General features: G+C 40.5%; 1 protein-coding gene across 1 annotated transcript in view; it reads left to right on the forward strand.

The window, feature by feature from the left end:
- The first annotated feature begins 1266 nt into the window (after positions 1-1266).
- Positions 1267-21316, forward strand: part of VPS4B (vacuolar protein sorting 4 homolog B) — a 31134-nt gene continuing 11084 nt past the window's right edge. The window contains exons 1-5 of the mRNA XM_024754840.1: positions 1267-1541; positions 12469-12580; positions 13902-14058; positions 17169-17236; positions 21092-21211. Of these exons, the coding sequence (XP_024610608.1) occupies positions 1515-1541; positions 12469-12580; positions 13902-14058; positions 17169-17236; positions 21092-21211 (484 nt within the window). The 5' untranslated portion in view covers positions 1267-1514. The remainder of the gene's footprint in view (positions 1542-12468; positions 12581-13901; positions 14059-17168; positions 17237-21091; positions 21212-21316) is intronic.

A 21316-nucleotide genomic window follows, 5' to 3' on the forward strand; every position in this document is an offset into this window, starting at 1 on the left:
GGCTTTAGCTTTGAGCCTGCATGATGGAGATTTGGTGATATATTATTCTAAGGAGAGATCAGAGAAGGAAGTTTGGGGTTTAAGATAATTAATATGGCTCTTAATGTGTTGAATTTTTATTGTGGGAAAACCCTATGGTTTTTTGGAGCTCTCTGGGAGGTAGCTATAAATGCTAGGCAGAGGACAGGGCAGGCTAGAGATTTAAATTTGAAGCCATTTCTATTCTATTGCTACCTGGAGCCCAGGAAGGGGATAAGATGAGCAGAGCTTGAGTAGTGAGAAAGAAGAGGACGTCAGACTCTTGAGGAAATTCTGCCCTTAAGGGTAAGAAGGGGAGAAAGTGAAGAGGTTAGAGGAAGGACATTAGGACACTATCCGGAAGAGATTTCAAGAACTGGGTAGTTGACAATACTAAGTAAGAAGCGAGGGAGGGAAGTTCTTTATTTAGGGGGCACCAGATGTTTGGAAAGAATGAGTGGGAAGTAAAACGTTGGAGTGATTAAACATCTATTTTGCTTTCCTTTAAGAAGCTGAACTATGAAAGGAAGAAAAAAAAGAGGACTGTGCCCGCAAACAACAGAATGCTGGAAAAAGGTCTTCTTTTAGTTCTGCCACTAATCCCTGACATCTGTGGTCCCGCATAAAGCACTCACCTGCTCAAGCCATTAACCTTCCCTGTAACGTTAACTGGAATAAATAATATCTGATCTAACAGTTTCACAAGACTTGTGTTCAGAAGCCTGCATCCCCACCAGACTGCCATAAGCTCCTTGAGGGCAGCGCCATACATAACTTTTATTGAAATTCTCGGGGCTTCCTAGAGCCATGACAATAACTATTGAGAAAATGCTTGCGGGATGAAGTGTTCGCTTATCACTCTGCAGTGCGCCTAACCGCGCAGCACTAGCATTCTCCACAACCCTGAGGTAGGTACTTTAATTACCCCCACTTTACACAGGAGTAAATGGTAACGGACCCAAAGTCCCCAACCAGCGGGTCTTGGAGACGGGATAACATTTTTCACAAGATTGACAGAGCACTCTCCATTCTCCGTCAAGTGAAAGAAGCCAGAAACAATAACTCATCTCAAAGGATAAGACTTCCGTAAAAGGAAGAAAAGTGTATAGCGCTCAACCCCGAACGGTCTCCCTGCCCCTAGGCCGGGGCCGCAGTACGCCTGCGCCCAGCCTGACTTCCGCCAGGCCTCGGCTGGCTTAGTTCGGGACTGGGTGGCGCGCGTGGTGATGACGAAAGCGGAAGTACTGAGGCTAGAGGCCGGACGAGAGCCCGGAGGGGCTCAGGGTTGCGGAAGTTTTGTGAGGGTTTGGGGGGGGCCGCTGGCTTTTGAAGCGCAGTGTTGTTTTGGAACAAGTTCCGGAAAGGAGGCCGCCGCTTGAGGTCCAAGAGCCACCGGTCTGCGCACGTTTGGGGCAGCTCCGGGCTCGACTCGACGTTGCCACTGTAGGTTTCCTCTGCCCCCGTTCCTCCTCGAGGAACCGCCTCGTATCTCCGCCATGGCATCCACCTCGAGCAACCTCCAGGTATCGCCATCCTCCCGCCCCCTGGAGAGCCCAAGCCAAGGGGAGGCGCTGGGCGTGGGGTGGGAAGTGGGGGGCGGGGAAGAGGGAGGAAGCGGTGGCGCGCCGGCCCAGAGGCAGGTGGGAGAATCGGACGCTTTCCGCATGCTTCCGGGGTTTCCCAAGCCCACTGGCTTTGTGGGACTTCTGACTTTTGTTGAGGCTTTTGTTTTTGTTTTTTCCTTTTCAAACCAGCCGAGTTTGAACCGAGCTGGGCAGAGCTTTGAACAGAGGCACGAACGCTGCAGTCAGTGTAAGGGAGAGAGGAAAGAACATAATGTATCCAGTGCATTACTCTGGACCAGTTGAAAATAGGGTGATTCGAGTTCTCTCCTAGTTCCTCAAGCTGGTGTAGCAAAGCCTTTCTTTTCGAGCTGTCAGGTGAATAGAAACGTGAGCACAGTCTCAGAATCTGAGGAATCCGTGAATTCATTGAGCTATACGTTCAGGTGCACGCTAATGGCTCCCAAAATATAGTATATAAGTAAGATCATGGAGTTTTCTTAAACTCCTTTGTGTCTTCACTTTCCCACCCCTACCGCAGTGAGTTCAGTGTTTTGTTCATAAAGCATGTAATCCTGATACTTTAGACTTAATTGTTAGACCTCTGTGGAATGGAATTCATGGAGATGAGAAATTTTTCAAACAGTGTCTCCCATCCCTAGAATGGATCTGGGGCTTCAGTGGAGTTTAGAATATGACTTAACCTCGAGAGCTCCAGTCCACTAGTCAAGTTTGGGACAAAAGAGTAGCATGAATCCCTATATTGAATCTTTGTCTTGATCTTGCAGTTGAAAAGGCTTTTGTTGAGTGCCTGGTATAGGCACCTGGGATAATTAATAGAGGATCTACTGAGCCCAGGATAATTGATCCTGAAGAAAAATCACTGAAAGTAGACTGATTTAAATCGAGATCAAATTTTCACCAAAAAGGAGGTGGGGCACTTGATTGGGACTTTTATCTTGAAAATCAACCCAAAAGATTATGAAAATAAATGTTTTATGTCTTTAACAAAATATAATTGCAACGTGACTTATTTCTTAGAATAAAGAATAAGTCATGTGTTGACTTATGTGTATTTTTTCCAACAAGATTTCATTAAACTAAGATGCAACAATCTTCACTTAACATTAGTTTTTTGTAGCCCCATTCAGAAGGGGTTTTTTTGGTAAATGTACTTGGAAAAAGTATTGGTCATTTGATAAAACTGTTGTTCCTTTGAGGATCAAAGGTGATTTCTTTTGAAATGCCTTGTTTTCATCCTTGTTGGTTTGTCAGTTAACTGCATAGTTTTATTCCATCATCTTTAAAAAATGTTTTTATTGAAGTTTTATTGATTTACAATATTAGTTTCAGGTGTACAGCATAGTGATTCAGTATTTCTACAGATTATACTCCATTAAAAATTAATACAAGATAATGGCTGTAATTTCCTGTGGTATACGATATATCCTTGTTGCTCATCTATTTTATACATAGTACACCAACTTTTATTTGTCAAGAGTTTGCATGTGATTTGGGCATTCTACAATATAATTTTCATCTATTTACTGATCATTTTTATTTTGCAACATTTGCAGTTTCATTCTGTAATCCTTTGCATCATATTTAGATTGGATTGTGGATGTTCTTCAGTGAATCAGCTCGAGATTGACCCATATTAAAGGCATAACTGATAGTGTTAAACAGAGGGAGAGATAATGAGTTATACTTTTATCAGTGGTTGGGTCACAGATGTGCTTTCTCATTCAGCCTTTTCCACCTTCTAATGTAGGAAATTTGGATGAAGAATATTCAACTAATGAATCGATTTCTCACTGAACAAGGCAAAATCCCCATAGCCAGATGCAGTAATGCTCTAATAGAATTAAAGGTTAGTGTGGGAGGGCAGAAAGGAAGGGCTTGTGTAACTCTTCAAGGATAAATGAGAAATGTTCCGCAGAGAAGATGATGTGAGCTTAGATAAGAGTGAAAGGTACTGACACTAATTTTCTGCCTGGTGTTTGATGTGATCTCATTTAGTCCTCAAAACAACTCTTCAAGGTATTACTCCAGTTTCACAGTATAAGAAACCAAAGCTTATTAAGTTTATGATTTGCCCAAAGACATACAGTTAATTAGTATTGAAGACTTGGATTAGTTTTGAATCCAGGTCTATCTGCTTATAAGTTTGTGCTTTTTCAGTATGAAGTCATGCCTTCTTGGACAAGAAAGTGGAATGCATTCCAAGCAGAGAAAAACAACATATGCCTCAGTCTAGAAGTGTAATAAACCTCGCAGAGGGTTGGGAGAAACTGCAGGTTCATTGTGTATAGAACTCAAAGTTTACTCAGTCCTGAATATTTACTTTTCTGAGTGTCTACTATGTCATGCATTTTGCTACATGTTGGGGAATCATAAAAGAAATGGATCATCCTTGATTTCCAAGGGCTTATATTCTGATGTGAAAACATCAGACATAAAGGGACTACTAGGATACTTTGTGACCTTTGGAAGGATGTACAAGAGGCAGTGGAAATTTAGAGGAAGCAGAGGCTAGGCCTCCTGGGGGTGCTGGGAAGGACTTTGCAGTTGGAGGACCACAGTGACTGTGCTGAGTGTTGGACAATGGGATAGGGTATTCCAGGTGGAGAGCACACTGTACACGGGGGTATGAAGTCTGAGCCATCTGGGTTGTCCCTGTAGTTTGGTGTGACGGGAACGGAGTGTGCCAGGTGAGGGGTCAAGCCTAGTTAAGCCACATGACAAGGAGCAGTGTGTACTGCATGTAGGTGATTGGTCCCCATCCTGCTGTCAGGGGAGTCAGAGAAGGCAGTAAGCTCACGTTTTTGTTTTAGAATGAAACCATTGTGTGTGTACAGGGCACAGCTTGACAGTGGGGATTACAAGAAGAGGGGGCATATTTGGGGCCAGGGTGGTCCTGAACTTCTGGGACTTGAAATGCTTGTGGGGACAGTCAGGTAGAACTGTCCATTGAGCAGCTGGGTACATATGTATAGAACTTAGGCTAGGCTGGGAATAAGGATTTGGGAGTTAATAGCATATGGATGGTAGCAGAGGTGTGGCCGTCTTGGAAAGTATAGAATGAGGAAATACAAGGACCAAGGCACAGACCCAGTGGAATGTCAGCGTTTAAGGAGAGAGAAAAGGGAGCCTGAAAAAGAATCGTGACATAGCCAAGAGTCAAACCTGGAGAGGATGGTGTGTTGATGGCCAAAGGAGGCCATGTGAGGTGTCTCTTACGAGGGCTAAGTGCTCACCTAGTGACCCATAACTAGATAAGTGAGAGATCTCGCAGTCAAGGGGCAGGAAGCATTGCCATGGGAGGAATCAAGAAACCGAGATGAACTTCGGGTTCTCTTTGGGGCTTCGCTGTGGAGGTGAAGAGGCAAGTATTGAATAAGATGGTACCTACATGGGAACCTTAGAATTGGGGAGAGCTGGTGTGTTTCTGTTGGTGTTTTGTAGCTCTGAGTTCTAAGATAGGACTTGCATACATTTTTATGCTAAGGAATGCTCCCCCAAAAAGGGAAAGGTTAGGTTGGGGAGAACAGTTGAGCTGTTAAAATCGAGGGGACTGAATGTCTGAGGAGGAAGGTAGGAATGGGCTCCAGAGCACCAGGGAAAGAATCAGCCTTGAAAGACAGGGGCTGGGACAGCTTTCCTCCTGAGATGGGTGGGTCTGGAATTTACCCAGTTTCCCAGGGTTTTCTAGCGTGGGCACATCATGGTCTCCTAATCTGAAAAGGACAATCCCAGGTGTTCCCAGCCTTTGTGCCTCCATATTGATGACTGGATCCTGGCTGACCCTGAGATTCAGTCAGTCTTGTGCCAGCCTCTTTGCAAGACTCCAGAATATAAAAAAGCTAGTACAACAGGCATGACTCCTGTCCTCACGGAGCTTATATTCTAGTGGGAGAGGACAGGCCAAAACAAAACAAAACCTACATGCACAGAAACAAGCCACTGGAAGGATTTTAAACAGAAGAGTGGCGTGTTTTAAAATTGAATAAATTTGGGAATCATCAGCCTGAAGATAATCAGCTTCAGTCATTGAGAACAGCTCACATAGGGAGGGAGGAAAGAGAAGGACGCCCGAGCCCTGAGGAGCCCTGATACTTCAGCGTCAGGTTCAAGAAGGAGAGTCAGCAAAGGAAACTGAGCAGGAGCTGTCAGTGGCGGGAGGAAAGCAGGCAGAGTGGCGCTTGGGAGCTCGGCAGAGGGCAGCGCTCCAGAGGGAAGTGATGCTGCTGTAGAATACTGTCGAGAGATCGAGGTGGACGCAGAGCTGGTCTTTGGATCTGGCACCACAGAGAACCTTGATAGGAGCAGATTTATTGATAAGATAAGGGACAGAAGCCCAGATTGGCAGCTGAAGGGTAAGGAGAAAAAAAGGAACTGGAAAGAGTAGAGACTGCGCTGGTGAGGTTTGGGTTCTGAAGGTAGCAGAGAAGCAGAACCAAGCTGAAGGGGGTTTTAGTGTCAGGGCTAGCTGAAGGAGGGCTCTTTGCATGCCTGCGGTGCAAGTCCCCTTCCTTGTGGAGCTTCCCTGTATACTAAAGGAGATGGCCAGTAAGTGAATATGCAGGGGAACAATGATAAACACAGCAATGGGATAGAAGTGCAGGGTGAGGGGAGGGCTGAGATCAGGGGTGGGGCGCAGCCTTTGAAATAGGAGAGGAGGGAGGGCCCCTCTGAGGACCTGGCATGTGAACTGTGACTGAAAATGAGACCCTTGTGCATCCATCTGGGGAAAGACAGGGAAGAGTATTGTGGGCAGAGGGGTCCTAGTCCACAGGCTGCCTGAGTGAAGGAGGACTAGAGGGTTTCAGGTGAGACCCAGACAGAGCCAGGGCTCAGGTAGATCATGACCCAGCATTTGGGATTTATTGTTTGCAGTGGGAAGCCATCAAAGGGTGCCCTTCACTGGTGCTGTGTGGACTTGCGTATCAACTGTGGAAGCAGGCTGACCGCTTAGAGGAGGCTAGGCGGTAGGTTTGACAGATGTGATAGTGGATTGAGCTAGGGTGGTAGCGATGGAGACAGTCTGGATTCTATCCTGAAAGAATAATTGGCACTCCCAAACCATGCAAGACATGGTTAATTTTGTTTCAAATGAAAAATGCTAACAGAAACAAGGGTAAAGTGGAGCATTCATCAGGGGAAAAACAGATGCATATCCTCCAATCATCATCTTTGATTAAAGGTTTAACATGTGCTGTCCAGTATAGTAGCCACATGTGGCAATTTAAATTTAAATTTTACTTAAATAAAACTTAAAACTCTTCAGTCACATTAGCCAAAAGTTTCAAAAGCCATATGCTCCCGTATTGGACAGTGCAAATACAGATGCATCCATCATCAGAGGAAGGCTGCTTTAAAGTGATTGGTACCATATTTGGAGCTAGATTTTTAAATACTGATGTACGAGTTTTAACAAATGTCATTTTGGTTCCTAAAAGAGGGCTGACAGCAAATGAGGGGAATGCATAGCTGAAGAGGTGAATGGCACAGCAATTCAAAATAGCATAAGAAGGAAATTATAGCCAGGAAAAGGAAGAGCTTACTTCTGCTACATGACTTAGCCTCTGAGCCTTCTGGATAATTTTTATAAGACCAGGTACACCAAACCACCTGTTGACCAGGTGCTGTGACTCCACCCTTTATATCCTGCTGAGTTTACCAAACTTGGAAATTTAGCTCCAAGTTCAGGCTATTTGAACTGTGAAACATGTACTGCTACATTTTATCAGTTCTGAGACACACCATTTATTTTTCTTCCCTCCTGCCACAGCAGAGGGAAGGCCTCTTCCTCCCATTTATCCCATCTCTATGCAGTCCATGAGCAACTGCTTCAAAATACAATATTTTCAACATATGATTAGTTTTTGGATTATTTGAATAATTTCTTACCTTAATTGTATGCTTATTTTTAATATAGCATAGCCATGATTATTTTTTTCTACTGGCTCTTATTTCTGTTGAATAGTTTTACTACCTAAATTAATACAGGTGGAATGTTTCAGGAAATGATGCTTGTTCTTAATTTGTGTGTGTGTGCATATTTTAAAATATTAAAGATAGTTTTCTTAATGAAAATTTTATTTTGAGATGATTGTAGATTCACACGCAGTTGGGAGAAACAATACAGAGAGAGCCTGTGTACCCTTCACCCAGTTGTCCCCAATGGCAGCATCTTGTAAAACTATATAGTACAGTATCACAACCCAGATGTTGACATTGATATATTCTACTGTCTTACTCAGACTTCCCCAGTCTTAAGTGTGTGTGTGTGTGTGTGTGTGTGTGTGTGTGTCACAGAGTTCTGTCGAGTTAATTCCTGTATCCCCCCGCTGTAGTCATGATACAGAAGAGTTCTCTCCCAAAGGATCCCTCTCGTTGCCCTTTTATAACCACAGTTACTTCCCTTTCTCTTCCCCCCCCGCATTCCTGTCTCCTGACAATACTAAACGGCTCTTCACCTCTGGTTTTGTCATTTGAGGTTATGTGAATGGAATCATGCAGTATGTAACCTTTTGGGATTGGTTCTTTTCACCTAGCTTAATTCCCTCAAGATTCATCCAAGTTGCGTATATCAGTAGTTCATTCTTTTTTGTTACTGAGTAGTACTCCCTGGTCTGGGTGTACCGCGGTTTAACCATGAAGGGCGTCTGGAATGTTCAAGTACAAGAAGTTTTTATGTGAACGTAGTCTTTATTTCTCTGAGATAAATGCCCAGGAGTGCAGTTGCTGATTCATGTGGTTGCGTGTTTAGATTTGTAAAAAAAACAAACCTGTTTCCCAGAGTGACTGTGCCTTTTTACATCTCAGCAATGTATAAGTGATCCAGTTCTCTGTATCCTCACCACTGTTTGGCATTGTCACTATTTTTTATTTTAGCCATTCTGATACGTGTTTAGTGATATCTCACTGTGGTTTTAATTTGCATTTCCCTAACGGCTAGTGATGTCGAACATCTTTTCATGTGCTAATTTGCCATCTGTATATCCTCTTTGGTGAAATGTCTATTTATGTCTTTAGTTTATTTTCTACTTCAGTTGTTTTTAAACTTGATTTTTGAGAGTTCTTTCTGTATTCTAAGTACTAGTCCTTTCCCAAACATGTGGTTTGCAAACATTTCTCCCACTCTTTGGCTTGTCTTTTCATCCTTTTAACAGGCTGTTTTACAGACCCAAAATTTTTAAGTTTGATGAGGTCCAATTTATCATTATTTTTTTCCTTTCAGGTGTAATTGATATATAATGTTATATTAGTTTCAGGTGTGCAACATGGTTTGATATTTGTTTATATTGTGAGGTGATCACAGTACATCTGGTTAACACCTGTCACCGTACATAGTTACAAAATATTTTTCTTGTGGCAACTTTCAAAAATACGTAAGAGAGTATTATTAATTATAGTCACCATGCTACACATGACATCCCCATGACTGATTTACTTTATGCTGGAAGTTTGTACCTTTGGACCCCCTTCACCCATTTCGTCCACCCCCCGACCTGTGGCAACCACCAGTCTGTTCTCTGTCTGTGAGCTCATTTTTTGTTTTTTGGGGTTTTTTTTTTTAGATTCCCCATATAAGTAAGATCATATGGTATTTGTCTTTCTCGGTCTGACTTATTTCACTTAGCATAATGCCCTCAGGTTCCATCCATGTTTTTGCAAATGGCAAGATTTCCTTTTTTATGGCTGAATAATATTTGATATATATATTTTTTCTTTATCCAGTTGTCCTTTGGTGGACACTTAGGTGTTTCCATATCTTGGCTGTTGTAAATAATGCTGCAGTGAACATGGGGGTGCACATATCTTTTCAAACTAATATTTTCATTTTCTTCAGATAAATACCCAGGAGTGGAATTGCTGGCTCATATGATAGTTCTGTTTTTAATTTTTTGAGGAACCCCCGTACTATTTTCCATAGTAACTGCACCAATTTATACTTCCATCAACAGTACACTAGAGTTCCCTGTTCTCTACATCCTCACCAACACTTTTTATTTCTTGTCTCTTTGATAATAGCCATTCTGATGGATGTGAGGTGATAACGCATTGTTGTTTTGATCTGCATTTCCCTGATGATTGATGATGTTGAGCACCTTTTCATGTACCTGTTGGCCATCTGTGTGTCTTCTTTGGAAAAATGTTTATTCAGATCCACTGCCCATTTTTTGATCAAATTGTTTTAGTTTTTGCTCTTGATTTGTATGAGTATTTTATATTTTTTGATATTAACCCCTTATCAGATATATATGATCTGCAAGTATTTTCTCCCATTCAGTAGGTTACCTTTCATTCTGTTGATTATTTCCTTTGCTGTGCAGAAGCTTTTTTGTTTGATGTAGTCACACTTATTTTTGCTTTTGTTGCCTTTGTGGCGTCAAATCCAAAAAATTATCACCAAGACCAACGTCAAGGAGCTTATCATCTGTGTTTTCTTCTAGGAGTTTTATGGTTTCAGGTCTTATGTTCAAATCTTTACTCCATTTTGAGTTATTTTTGTGTATTGTATAAGATAGTATTCATTTTCATTCTTTTGCATTTGGCTGTCCAGTTTTCCCAGCATCATTTATTGAAGAGACTGTTCTTTCCCCATCATACATTCTTTGCTCCTTTGTGGTAAATTAATTGAGGACATATGTGTTGGTTTATTCCTGGGCTCTTTCTTCTGTTTCATTGATCTATGTGTCTTGTTTATGCCAATATACTGTTTTTATTTTTTCTTTTTATATATTGTGCTTTTGGTGTCAAGTCTAAGAACCCTTTGCCTAGCCCTAGATGGTGAAGATACTCTGTTTTTTCTAAGGATTTTATAGTTTTACTTTTTTGTGTGTGTGTGTGATACGCAGGCCTCTCACTGTTGTGGCCTCTCCCGTTGCAGAGCACAGGCTCCGGATGCGCAGGCTCAGCGGCCATGGCTCATGGGCCTAGCTGCTCCGCCACATGTGGTATCTTCCCCGGACCAGGGCACGAACCTGCGTCCCCTGCATCGGCAGGCGGACTCTCAACCACTGCGCCACCAGGGAAGCCCTACATTTTATATTTAAGTCCGTGATCCATTTCAAGTTAATTTTTGTACAGAGTACAAGGTTTAGTTTGAGGTGTTCTCCCTCTCTTTTTTTTTGACTTATGGATGTTCATTTGCTCTGGAACCATTTCTTTAAAAGCCTATCTTGGGGCTTCCCTGGTGGCGCAGTGGTTGAGAGTCCGCCTGCCGATGCAGGGGACGCATCAAAATTCAGTTGGACGTAGCTGTATGGATCTATTTCTGGTAGTTGTGTGTGGGGTTTTTTTTTTTATTTACAACTTTTGAACTTACAAAACAGAAACAGACTCACAGACTTAGAGAACAAACTTACGGTTGCAGGGGTGGGGGAGGGACAGTTAGGAAGTTTGGGATGACATGTCCACACTGCTGTATTCAAAATGGATCTGGGCTTCCCTGGTGGCGCAGTGCCTAAGAATCTGCCTGCCAGTGCAGGGGACATGAGTTCCAGCCCTGGTCCGGGAAGATCCCACATGCTGTGGAGCAACTAAGCCCCGTGCGCCACAACTACGGAGCCTGCGCTCTAGAGCCCGCGAGCCACACCTACTGAGCCCGCATGCCACAACTACTGAGCCCGCACGCACCACAACTACTGAAGCCCCCAAGCCTAGAGCCTGCGCTCCGCAACAAGAGAAGACACCACAGTGAGAAGCCCACGTACCGCAACACAGAGCAGCCCCCGCTCGCCACAACTAGAGAAAACCCACACGTGGCAACAAAGACCCAATGCAGCCAAAATTAAAAAAATAAAATAAGTTTTAATAAAGTAAAATAAAATGGATAACCAACCAGGACCTACTGTATAGTACAGGGAACTCTGCTCAATATTACGTAACAACATAAATGGGAAAAGAACTTGAAAAAGAATAGATATGTGTATATGTACAACTGAATCACTTTGCTGCACACCTGAAACTAACATAGCATTGCTAATCAACTCTACTCCAATATAAAATAAAAAGTTAAAAAAAAAAGTACTACAAAAGTTGCCCATTTCATTATGGAATTTCTGGAAGATGTGAAGAAGTAGAAAATGAAAAAAACTGAGTCTTATCAAAGATAAGCTCTGTGAAATTTCCTTCCCATCTTTCTTCTGTGCTTTTTAAAAGTTTATTTATTTGTTTGTTTGCTGTTGTTTCAAATACTTGATCTCATGCTATATGTAAAAATTGTATAATGCTTTTTAAAAACTTCCATTATTCATTTTTCCATATTATTACAAATACTGCTTAATATTTAACAATTCTACTTTTTATATTGTGTGGCATCTTTTCGCTATTTAAAATTTAAGTTTTCAAGTTTTGTTTTTGTTTTTTCAAAAGACCTCTCTGGTTTGTCTTTGCTCAGTGAAGCTTTTAGTTAATTACTGAGTTAAAAGATTTGGGTATTTTTCAGACTCTTGGTATTTCATTGCCCTATTGCTTCTGAAGGGGTTTTACCCCATTTAAATTTTACTGTTGTCATATGCTTTAGACATTTGATTTTTGAGAATTTCCATAAATGCTTTTAACTTGAATTTTCATGTTACTTGATTATTCCTTACTAGCCCTGAGCTTGACTTTTGTTGAGTGAAAAATTATGTGAGAATCTCAGTGATTGGTACTAGATAAAGAGGTGTTCAGATAGCATTTACCTATAGAAGAAATGTAATTTGCATTTTATAAATAATTATAATTTATAATACAATGCAGTTGTGATTTAGAAAAAAAAGGTAGATTTGTTTTAAGGTTGCTTTCATTTTTAAAGAAAACATTCAACGTGATTATTTATTTCAAACTTATGCTATGCTTTGATTTTGATGGTATAGTTTTGCCTCCCTTCAAACAGAAAGCGATAGATCTTGCTAGCAAAGCAGCCCAGGAAGACAAAGCTGGGAACTACGAGGAAGCCCTTCAACTCTACCAACACGCTGTACAGTATTTTCTCCATGTAGTTAAATGTAAGGTCATCATTTGTTTTTTTATTTAAAAACACTAAAAAGATTATTCTATTTAATTTATAAAAATTGAAGTACAATGCCAGAAAATTATAAACCATCAATTTGCAAAAGAGTCCCACTAGCTTCTTAGTAGTTTTTAAGTACTCAACCAACAAATGTGCACAGCTGTCATAGTTATTACTTTGTACACCTAAACATATTAAAATGCCGTATAGTCAGTCAGTGGGAAAAAGTTTTCATTTTACTGGTTATGTACCCAGATTATGTAATCTGGACCTACTCATTTTCTAAACATCTCTTTGAAAATAGATGTTTTAAAAATAGGTTGGGGGACTTTCCTGGTGGTCCAGTGGTTAAGACTCCACGCTTCCACTGCAAGGGGCGCAGGTTCGATCCCTGGTGGGGAAACTAAGATCCCACATGCTGTGCTGCGCAGCCAAAACAGAAACAAACAAAAATAGGTTGGGAGACATTTTGTGTATTTCCAAATATGTATTCAGTGTTTACCACCTGCCAGCTTCTGTTCTAGGCACTGAGATACAGCAGTGAGGAAGAAATGGATAACGACCCCTGCCTTCATGGATCTTAAACCTAATGCTGAACATATGTGAAATAAGACATTGAAAAAGTGTCTTTCTGGCAAACTTCGGTTTTTTTTTAAATAAAAATTTTAGCAGTTGGATAATTTAGGATTTTCTTTTGAGCTTCCCTGTTTAATTTTGAGGTTTTTCTGTCACATTAAAGTGAAACTAAGAATTAATCATAACATATAAGATAGGTGGGGCTAATCCCATACACTGCGTATATTGCTGAAGTCTCCTTTTCAAACAGCTCTCACAGGGGCCTTTAGTAAAATTACTGTACTGGTGGTACTCATAATATATGGGATTTCTGTCACTTTTTATACTCTGAAATAAAGCTTATGTAGACGTTGATGGAAATGGTTAATATTGCTTTACTTCTATTTGTCTTATAATTGGTTTTGTTTGAGATAAGCAGCTTTTAGCTGTCTGCACAGAATGTAAGGGAAGAGTATGAAACCCACAGAATATTAAATAATTTCTTATTATTATTTAACATTAACTTATGATATCCTAGTGTCTTGCTCAGAACTCTTTCTGACTCACGCTCACTGTTGGCCCCCAACCCTGCTGGAGGAAGGAATAGAAAAGATTGATAATCATGGATTATGATGAGCTAGAGATGATCTTTTCTCTCTCCTCCAAAATAGATTTTCCTTTTTGGAAAAGTATGTCTAGGAGTTTTATACCTGTCTGTAAAGAATACTAAAGGAAAAATCTTTCTCGTTTCCCTTCAATAGATGAAGCACAGGGTGATAAAGCCAAGCAAAGTATCAGGGCTAAGTGTACAGAGTATCTTGATAGAGCAGAAAAACTGAAGGAGTACCTGAAGAAGAAGGAGAAAAAACCACAGAAGCCAGTGAAAGAGGGACAGCCAAGTCCAGCTGATGAGAAGGGGTATGTATTTTAGAGTGAGATTGTATTGTATCGAATTACAGGATAAAATTTAATTTAATTTGTGAAGGAAATTTCCTTTGTTTGAACTAGGTGTTGGCAAACCGTGACTCATGGGCCAAATCTGACCTGCTGCCTGCTTTCGTAACTAAAGTTTTGTTGGAACACGGCCTCATGCCTTCACTTACCTGTTGTCTGTGGCTGTTTTTGTGCTGTACCAGCAAAGCTGAGTAGTCGTGACAAGGAACCGTATGGCCTACAAAATCTAAAATATTTACTGTCTTGTCGTTTACAGAAAAAGTTTGTGGACCCCTAGTTTACCAAGCTTCGGGGGTGATATACCTCAAATTGCTCTCCTTGACTGCCTGGTAGTAGTAGAAAAAACATTTGGTGGGAATGCTACTCAATTCTTTACCCTCTGCCCATTATGTAATGAAGTTTAAAATTGTAGGAGTAATCTGTGAATTGAATCTTTGACTAGTAGTATTGACTTAGCACTAAGCACACGGACAAAATGAGAAACAACTCTGGTAATGTAAAACAAATTTTGGATATATAAGTTTTTTGATGTGGATTTGCATCAGATTTGCTTTACTTTATCATTGTGAAGAAAGCAACACAGCATAATTTATATAAACATCAAAACTCATTTTTGAAATGTCTTCCTAGATGGGGGATATGTCACTTACAGATGCAGAATTTATATATTCAGCACCTAATGTGCGCATGTCAGGCTCTGTGCTGAGCAGTGGGGACATATTCTACCCAGATCCTCTGATCATTCTATTAACTGGAGCCAGAAGTGGTTCCAAGTGACAACATACTCAGAGAAAACAAGACTCTGGGGTGGGGTCATCTGGCCTAGTTGGATATGAAGGCAGGAAATTCTGGTTAGCATTATAGGATGTAATACTTACAGTTCATGGTAAGCAGTGGTACAAGCAACTTAGATAACCCCTGTGGTCACCAGGCATGGAGTGCCCTGGAGGCAGTGCTTTGGGGGCTTTGTGGCTACTACGAAAGGCCATTTGAGAACTAGAGTTGACAGCCTGCCTCAAATTACATGGGAGAGTTTGAAAAAACTTAGAAGCTCAAGGTTTTATATTCTCTGTTCAAGACATGGTCGGGGAACCGGAGAGTTCCTTTGATACCCTAAGAATATTTTATCTTATAGCTCTAGCATTGGCATGACAAAAATTAGACCCCAGCTGATCTCATAGCTTATTGGATTTCAAAATCAGTTGAACCTCCCTGGGTTTCTTGTGTGAAAGTTGGGACATGTATTGTAAGACTGGGACTCCAGATGAAAATGAAATGAAAGCTGTTGGGAAGGATCAGTTGACCTCAAGTACCTGGACCCCCAGATCTCGCTGAGACCCCCTGGCCCGCAGAAACGTCCTCTCCCCCGGGAGTTGAGCCTCACCTGGTCTTGCTTGGAGACCGTGTAGTGTCCCTCCTAAGATGTCTGCCTAGCAGGGGGATACCAGTTCTGTGTTGGATGGCGGGACCCACTTTAAGCTGAAATGGGGTAAAGCAAAGAAACAATTACCTCTTGCTAATGGATGCACAAAAATAAATGGAGATAAAGCACAGATGCTCACAGACACAGTTCAAAGCTGACACAGTTCAGCTTGGTGATGAGATGGAGTGTGGTTTTCGGAAGGCTCTTGGCGGGGACCCTCTCACTGCTCGGGGTGCGTGCTGCCTCATAAGAGCTCACTGTAAAACAAATGCTATTTTTGTTTTTTGCCTTCTTTAAAGCGATGATCGTCTTTGGATATCTTTCAGTTACTGAAAACAGGTACTAATGTAGGTCTTTTGTAAAAGCAAAGTGGCATAAAGCAAACTTTGGGAAAGCAGGGATCCCTGTAGTGCATTCCCTTACAGAATTCGAGGGCCAGGGAGTCAAGTTTGGATTCCGCATGGCTAGGAGAAATGCCCCCCTCCACCAGGGTAGTTCCAGCAGGGATCCCACTGCTGCCAGCTCCCTTGCCCAGCATTCCGGTGCCAGGGAGTGGGCAGTAGGCCCTGCCACAGCGCCCTCAGCAAAGCAGTGCTTTCACCTACAGGCGTCCCCTCGCATGCAGCCCCTACCTCAGTTGCTTGCTTCTGCCTTCCAGCAGGACTTTGGTCTCCTGTGGAGCCTCAGCTGCAGGGGAGCCTGGGAAGGGCAGTTTTATAACAAGTACGGTCTTTACTGTACAAGAAAACGCAGTAGAAGAAGGTTGGAGTGAATGTCAAGGTGAATCAGTTTGCAGTCTCCACCTTACCCATAAATAACCCCACCACCCTGTGATAACCAAGCAAGCCCATTCTGAGATCAAACCTGTCAATCTTTTTACTCCCCTTTATGTCTTATATGTGAAAACTAATGTAATGCCATATTTTTTGCTTTGAAGATTGCAGTGTATTCTGTCACATGCTAATCCTTATCATTGAATATACATTCTTTCTAGCTTGTTCCCTATTGCAAACAATATGGGCATGATTATCCTTATAGTCAAATCCTTGAACTCATTTAAAATTGTTTCCTTAGAATAAATCCCTAGATATGAAATGTGTGCATTGATCTCCTTGTTCTTTGGGGTCGGTTCATTTTCATCAAAAGCTTCATCCATCCTTTGGAACCCCTAGGCTAAGGGTTATGCACCTTTGTACCTTAAATAGTTGATATTTTGGGGGGTTTTTTTCCTCCTAGTTATGGCTTCTTGTTCTAATATATAGTTTGCCTGGTCCTGATTTTTTTTATTGTTAATTGTTTACAACACTCCTGTAATTCATCTTAAATCTTTTGTGGAATGAGGTGTGGATCATGCATTTATGAATTAATATCAGTACATAAATAGGTATGTCATGGGAATTTGGAGCTAGTTCCTGACTTCATTCTGGTCGTTTTGTCCATTTCCTGTTCATGATTCCATTTTGATGGGTAATATGCCTGCTTACTATTTTATTTAGTATATTCTGAAAAGTAATAAAATAAGCTTAACTTTTAATGTGAATGTCTTACTTTGCCACTTAAATTACGGATATTTCAGGTTAATCTTTTCCTTTATTTTTTGCCTTTGATAGCAATGAGTGATCATTTGAATATATTAAATTCTTTTTATTAGGAATGACAGTGATGGGGAAGGAGAATCTGATGATCCTGAAAAAAAGAAACTACAGAGTCAACTTCAAGGTTGCTTTAGATTTCATTTTTAAATGTACTATTTTATTTTTAAAAAGCTCATAGTGAATTGTCTATTTGAATTGGGTTTTTTTCCCACCTGTATTTAAATGAGGTTCAAGAACTGGCTTTGGTTCCCAGTGGTCACATGCTGGCTTTGTTGAGAACATTTTTATAAGATTTGCTCTATAGGGTCTCTAATGGGTTGGTTTTTTTCCATGCAGTAAAAGTATTGTTTCATTTTATATCTGCCTTAAAAAGCTTACTCTCTTTCATTTTGTCTTATTTGCCCCCTTTTAGAGAGGGTAGCAGTTATACTATTAGCTTACTATAAAATCTGATGGTGTTGAAATTTCCTGTCAGAGGAGCAGAATGCATTAGGACTCACACTTGGCTTTTATTGCTGTTGCTGTAGCTTATTCATTGATGCTATTTTTTTCGTGTTTCCTACCTGCTCTTCCTAATCCGCCTTTTTATCCCATTTCAGCATTCCCATTTACATTTCCCTCTTTCGGCTTTCAGTTTTTTACCTTCCACACCTATAAAAGCCCTTTCTCCCTACTGTGGTGAAGTGGCATGATCCAGAGGGCATAGATTGTAGCTGCGTTCACATCTGGATCCCACTCCGGGATCTGCTGCCTAAATCTGTCTAGTCTTGGGCAATTCCCTAACCTCTCAGAGTCTGAGACCCAGCTCTAAAGTGGAAGTTAAGAATACTTTCAGGGCAATTAAAAGGTTAATGACAATGTAAAAACTGCCTAATATTACATCTGACAGTACGAGGGACTCAGTAAATAGTAGCTCTGTGTATCTAAAAAGGCATCTGTGTAATTGCTGGCTTCTTTAGCTACTGAGACTTGATTGTTCTTTGATATGTTATCTAATGATTTTTCAAGTTGAATTTTATGCTCAGTCATTGGTAACATGTATTTTATTCATTTGAGTCTTGCTGAATAGAACACATATCTGGGAAAGATATCCATTAAGGCCAGACCCTTAATCTTGCTATTCTGATCTCCATTTTGGTAATATTTCTGTCTTACCGACCCCTCTGGGATGTATAGAGTAATACTATAAGGATAGTATTTTGAAAACACTACAGTTAACGAGAGTATTTTTACACGCCAGCGTCAGTGGTGGGTGTAGTCCAAGGGCAGTAACTGAGTTTCCACTGCCTCGAGCAGTGTGGTCATACTTCATCCTCAGTAAGTATTTTTGGGCAAACCAGTGGTCCATGCCAAGTGGCTTTATTTTACTTGTAAGGCAAAAAGCTTTTTTCTATCTGTTCTTTTGGTTTTGTTCCTCCTCTCTCTGGCTCTGCCCCACGGAAGTAAAAATTGGATTGTATCTTTAATTTTGAAAAAGATACAATTTTTAATAATTTAATTAAATAATTTAATAATTAAATAATTTAATCATTTCCTATGAGTGATGATAAGGCCCAAGGATGTATAAAAATACAGATGCTTAAAACATTTAAATGAGGAAATTTATTTGGAATTTCAGGATGAAATAGAATATGAAGGAGTCCTAGCCTTTCGTATCTGAGAATCCTTTTTCTCCATCTTTTAGTTTCATGGTTTGCTGATGGATTTCATCGTATAATATCCTTTTTTGAATCTTTCCTCATTTTTCCTGAAACAATTTTCCAAATCTTTTTACTTCTGTTTTAGGTTATGACATTAAGTGTAATATTTTATTATTAAAATTAAAGTTCATGATTTGAATTTTCTGTTAATTTTGATATTCAGTGACTTTGAGGTTAAATAACATATTAGTATAATAAATAGTATAATCAAAAGAATGGATAAATTTGTACAATTGGGAATTATCAAATTATTTGGCTTTTATTTTCTAATAATCCCTCTCTTTTAATTTTAAAAATCATTAATCAGTGTCTAATAATTGATACTACTTTTGTCTAAATAGTCTTTTATCACTGGACATTCCAAAGTCACCTAGCTTAAATCTTTAAAGAGAAAAGTATTAGTTAAATGTGAAGATAAATTATGACACATTTAGAAAATTCATAACAAAAAATTTTAGTTGACCAGATAATGCTTATATATAAATTTACTTTTGTTTAACTGACACAAAATCCTATCAGATGATGTAATATTTTCCTCATGTAGGGTTACTAATCTGTATGGGACATAGAAAAGAAAAAGTGAATTGGCTATTTTTCTTAATTTATACTTAGTCTGAACTTTTAGAATGCTAAAAGTGTTTATGGTTTCATTTCTTTTTTTTTTTCATAAACTTATTTATTTTCGTCTGTGTTGGGTCTTTGTTGCTGTGCGCGGGCTTTCTCTAGTTGTGGCGAGTGGGGGCTACTCTTCCTTGCTATGCACGGGCTTCTCATTGCGGTAGCTTCTTTTGTTCCAGAGCACGGGCTCTAGGTGTGCGGGCTCAGTAGTTGTGGCTCGTGGGCTCAGTAGTTGTGGCTTGCAGGCTCTAGAGCGCAGGCTCAGTAGTTTGTGGCACATGGGCTTAGTTGCTCCACGGCATGTGGGATCTTTCCGGACCAGGGCTCGAACCCATGTCCCCTTCATTGGCAGGCGGATTCTTAACCATTGTGCCACCAGGGAAGTCCCTCATTTCATTTTAATGTATAGCTAAAGATTTTCATAATTTAGGGAAGTAAGTTGCAGAGTATAGCATTCTTAGAATAATAGATGATCTTTCAAAACAAGAAAAAATACCCATAAAACTAATATCATAGGTAATCAGTAGATTGTGTGAGTGGTGATATTATACTTAAAACAATTACACATCACCTTTGAACAGGCTACTTTGTAGTTTGTAGTTGAGCAATTTCTATATACTGAAAATTGGGAAAGATTTTGATAAAAGATCTGGAAAGTTTTGCCAGCACGCTATAGTAAGAGAAATCTTTTGTGGACTCTTACTGATTTTTACTTCTCCTTACTGCAACAGTTTGCTATGGCTTTTGAATATATTGTGTCCAAAAAGTAAATCATTTGAATGACTTTGTTAATGTACAAAAATTGTAAATAGGTCTATTTAGAAGCCGGATAGAAAATTTGGCAAACCTTGGGAAAGTATTGCATGTCTGTAAGAGTACACCTTCTCCTCTCCATCATCCCTGTCCCTTCCTCGCCCCTCCCTTCCCCTCTCCCTCTATCTGTCCATCTATCCATCTGCCTGTCTATCTTCAGTTAAAGTCGTTAAGTATATTTTCTTTCTGTAGTTAAGGAGAGCATTAGATCACCGTTTCTTTTGATTAAAAGGAGAAATAGGGCTTCCCTGGTGGCGCAGTGGTTGAGAGTCTGCCTGCCGATGCAGGGGACACGGGTTCGTGCCCCAGTCCGTGGAGTGGCTGGGCGCGTGAGCCATGGCCGCTGAGCCTGCACGTCTGGAGCCTGTGCTCCGCAACGGGAGAAGCCACAGCGGTGAGAGGCCCGCGTACCGCAAAAAAAAAAAAAAAAAAAAAAAAAAAAAAGAGAAATAGGAGCTATTCCAGAATCAACGTACTCAAACATTACAACTACTTTTTGTAACGTTTGGTGCTCTTCCTAGCGCTCTAATGTTCATTACGTCATTTGATCTTTCTACTAACCTAAGTAGTTTGGGCACATGGTATTGTTTTTATTTCACCATGAGGAAGTGGAGGTAGAAATGTTAAGTGACTTTACCCCAGGTTATCTGGCTCCCCACCCCAGGTCCTGACTGCCCCTCACTACTCCCTAACAACTTCGTCCTCATCACGCACTTTCAGAAATGTTTTTAATACATAGAACTTTTCCAGACAAAGTTATAATGCATTTCTGTATTTCATCATTATTTCTTGTTCTCTTCTAAATGTGATGGAATAGTCCTCTTTAAAGATGACCTAATTTTTTGTAGGCGCCATTGTTATAGAGCGACCAAATGTGAAATGGAGCGATGTTGCCGGTCTCGAAGGAGCCAAAGAAGCACTGAAAGAGGCTGTGATATTGCCTATTAAATTTCCTCATCTCTTTACGGGTGAGATGACTTTTAAATAATTATTTTTGATGATTTTTTTTTTAAATGTGTTGATGACTGAAGTAAAGTATTGTGAATTCTTGTCATTATATCACAAGTTGTTAC

The sequence above is a fragment of the Neophocaena asiaeorientalis genome, unplaced genomic scaffold, assembly GCF_003031525.2.
Source record: "Neophocaena asiaeorientalis asiaeorientalis breed wild unplaced genomic scaffold, Neophocaena_asiaeorientalis_V1.1 scaffold124, whole genome shotgun sequence".
Lineage (NCBI taxonomy): Eukaryota > Metazoa > Chordata > Mammalia > Artiodactyla > Phocoenidae > Neophocaena > Neophocaena asiaeorientalis.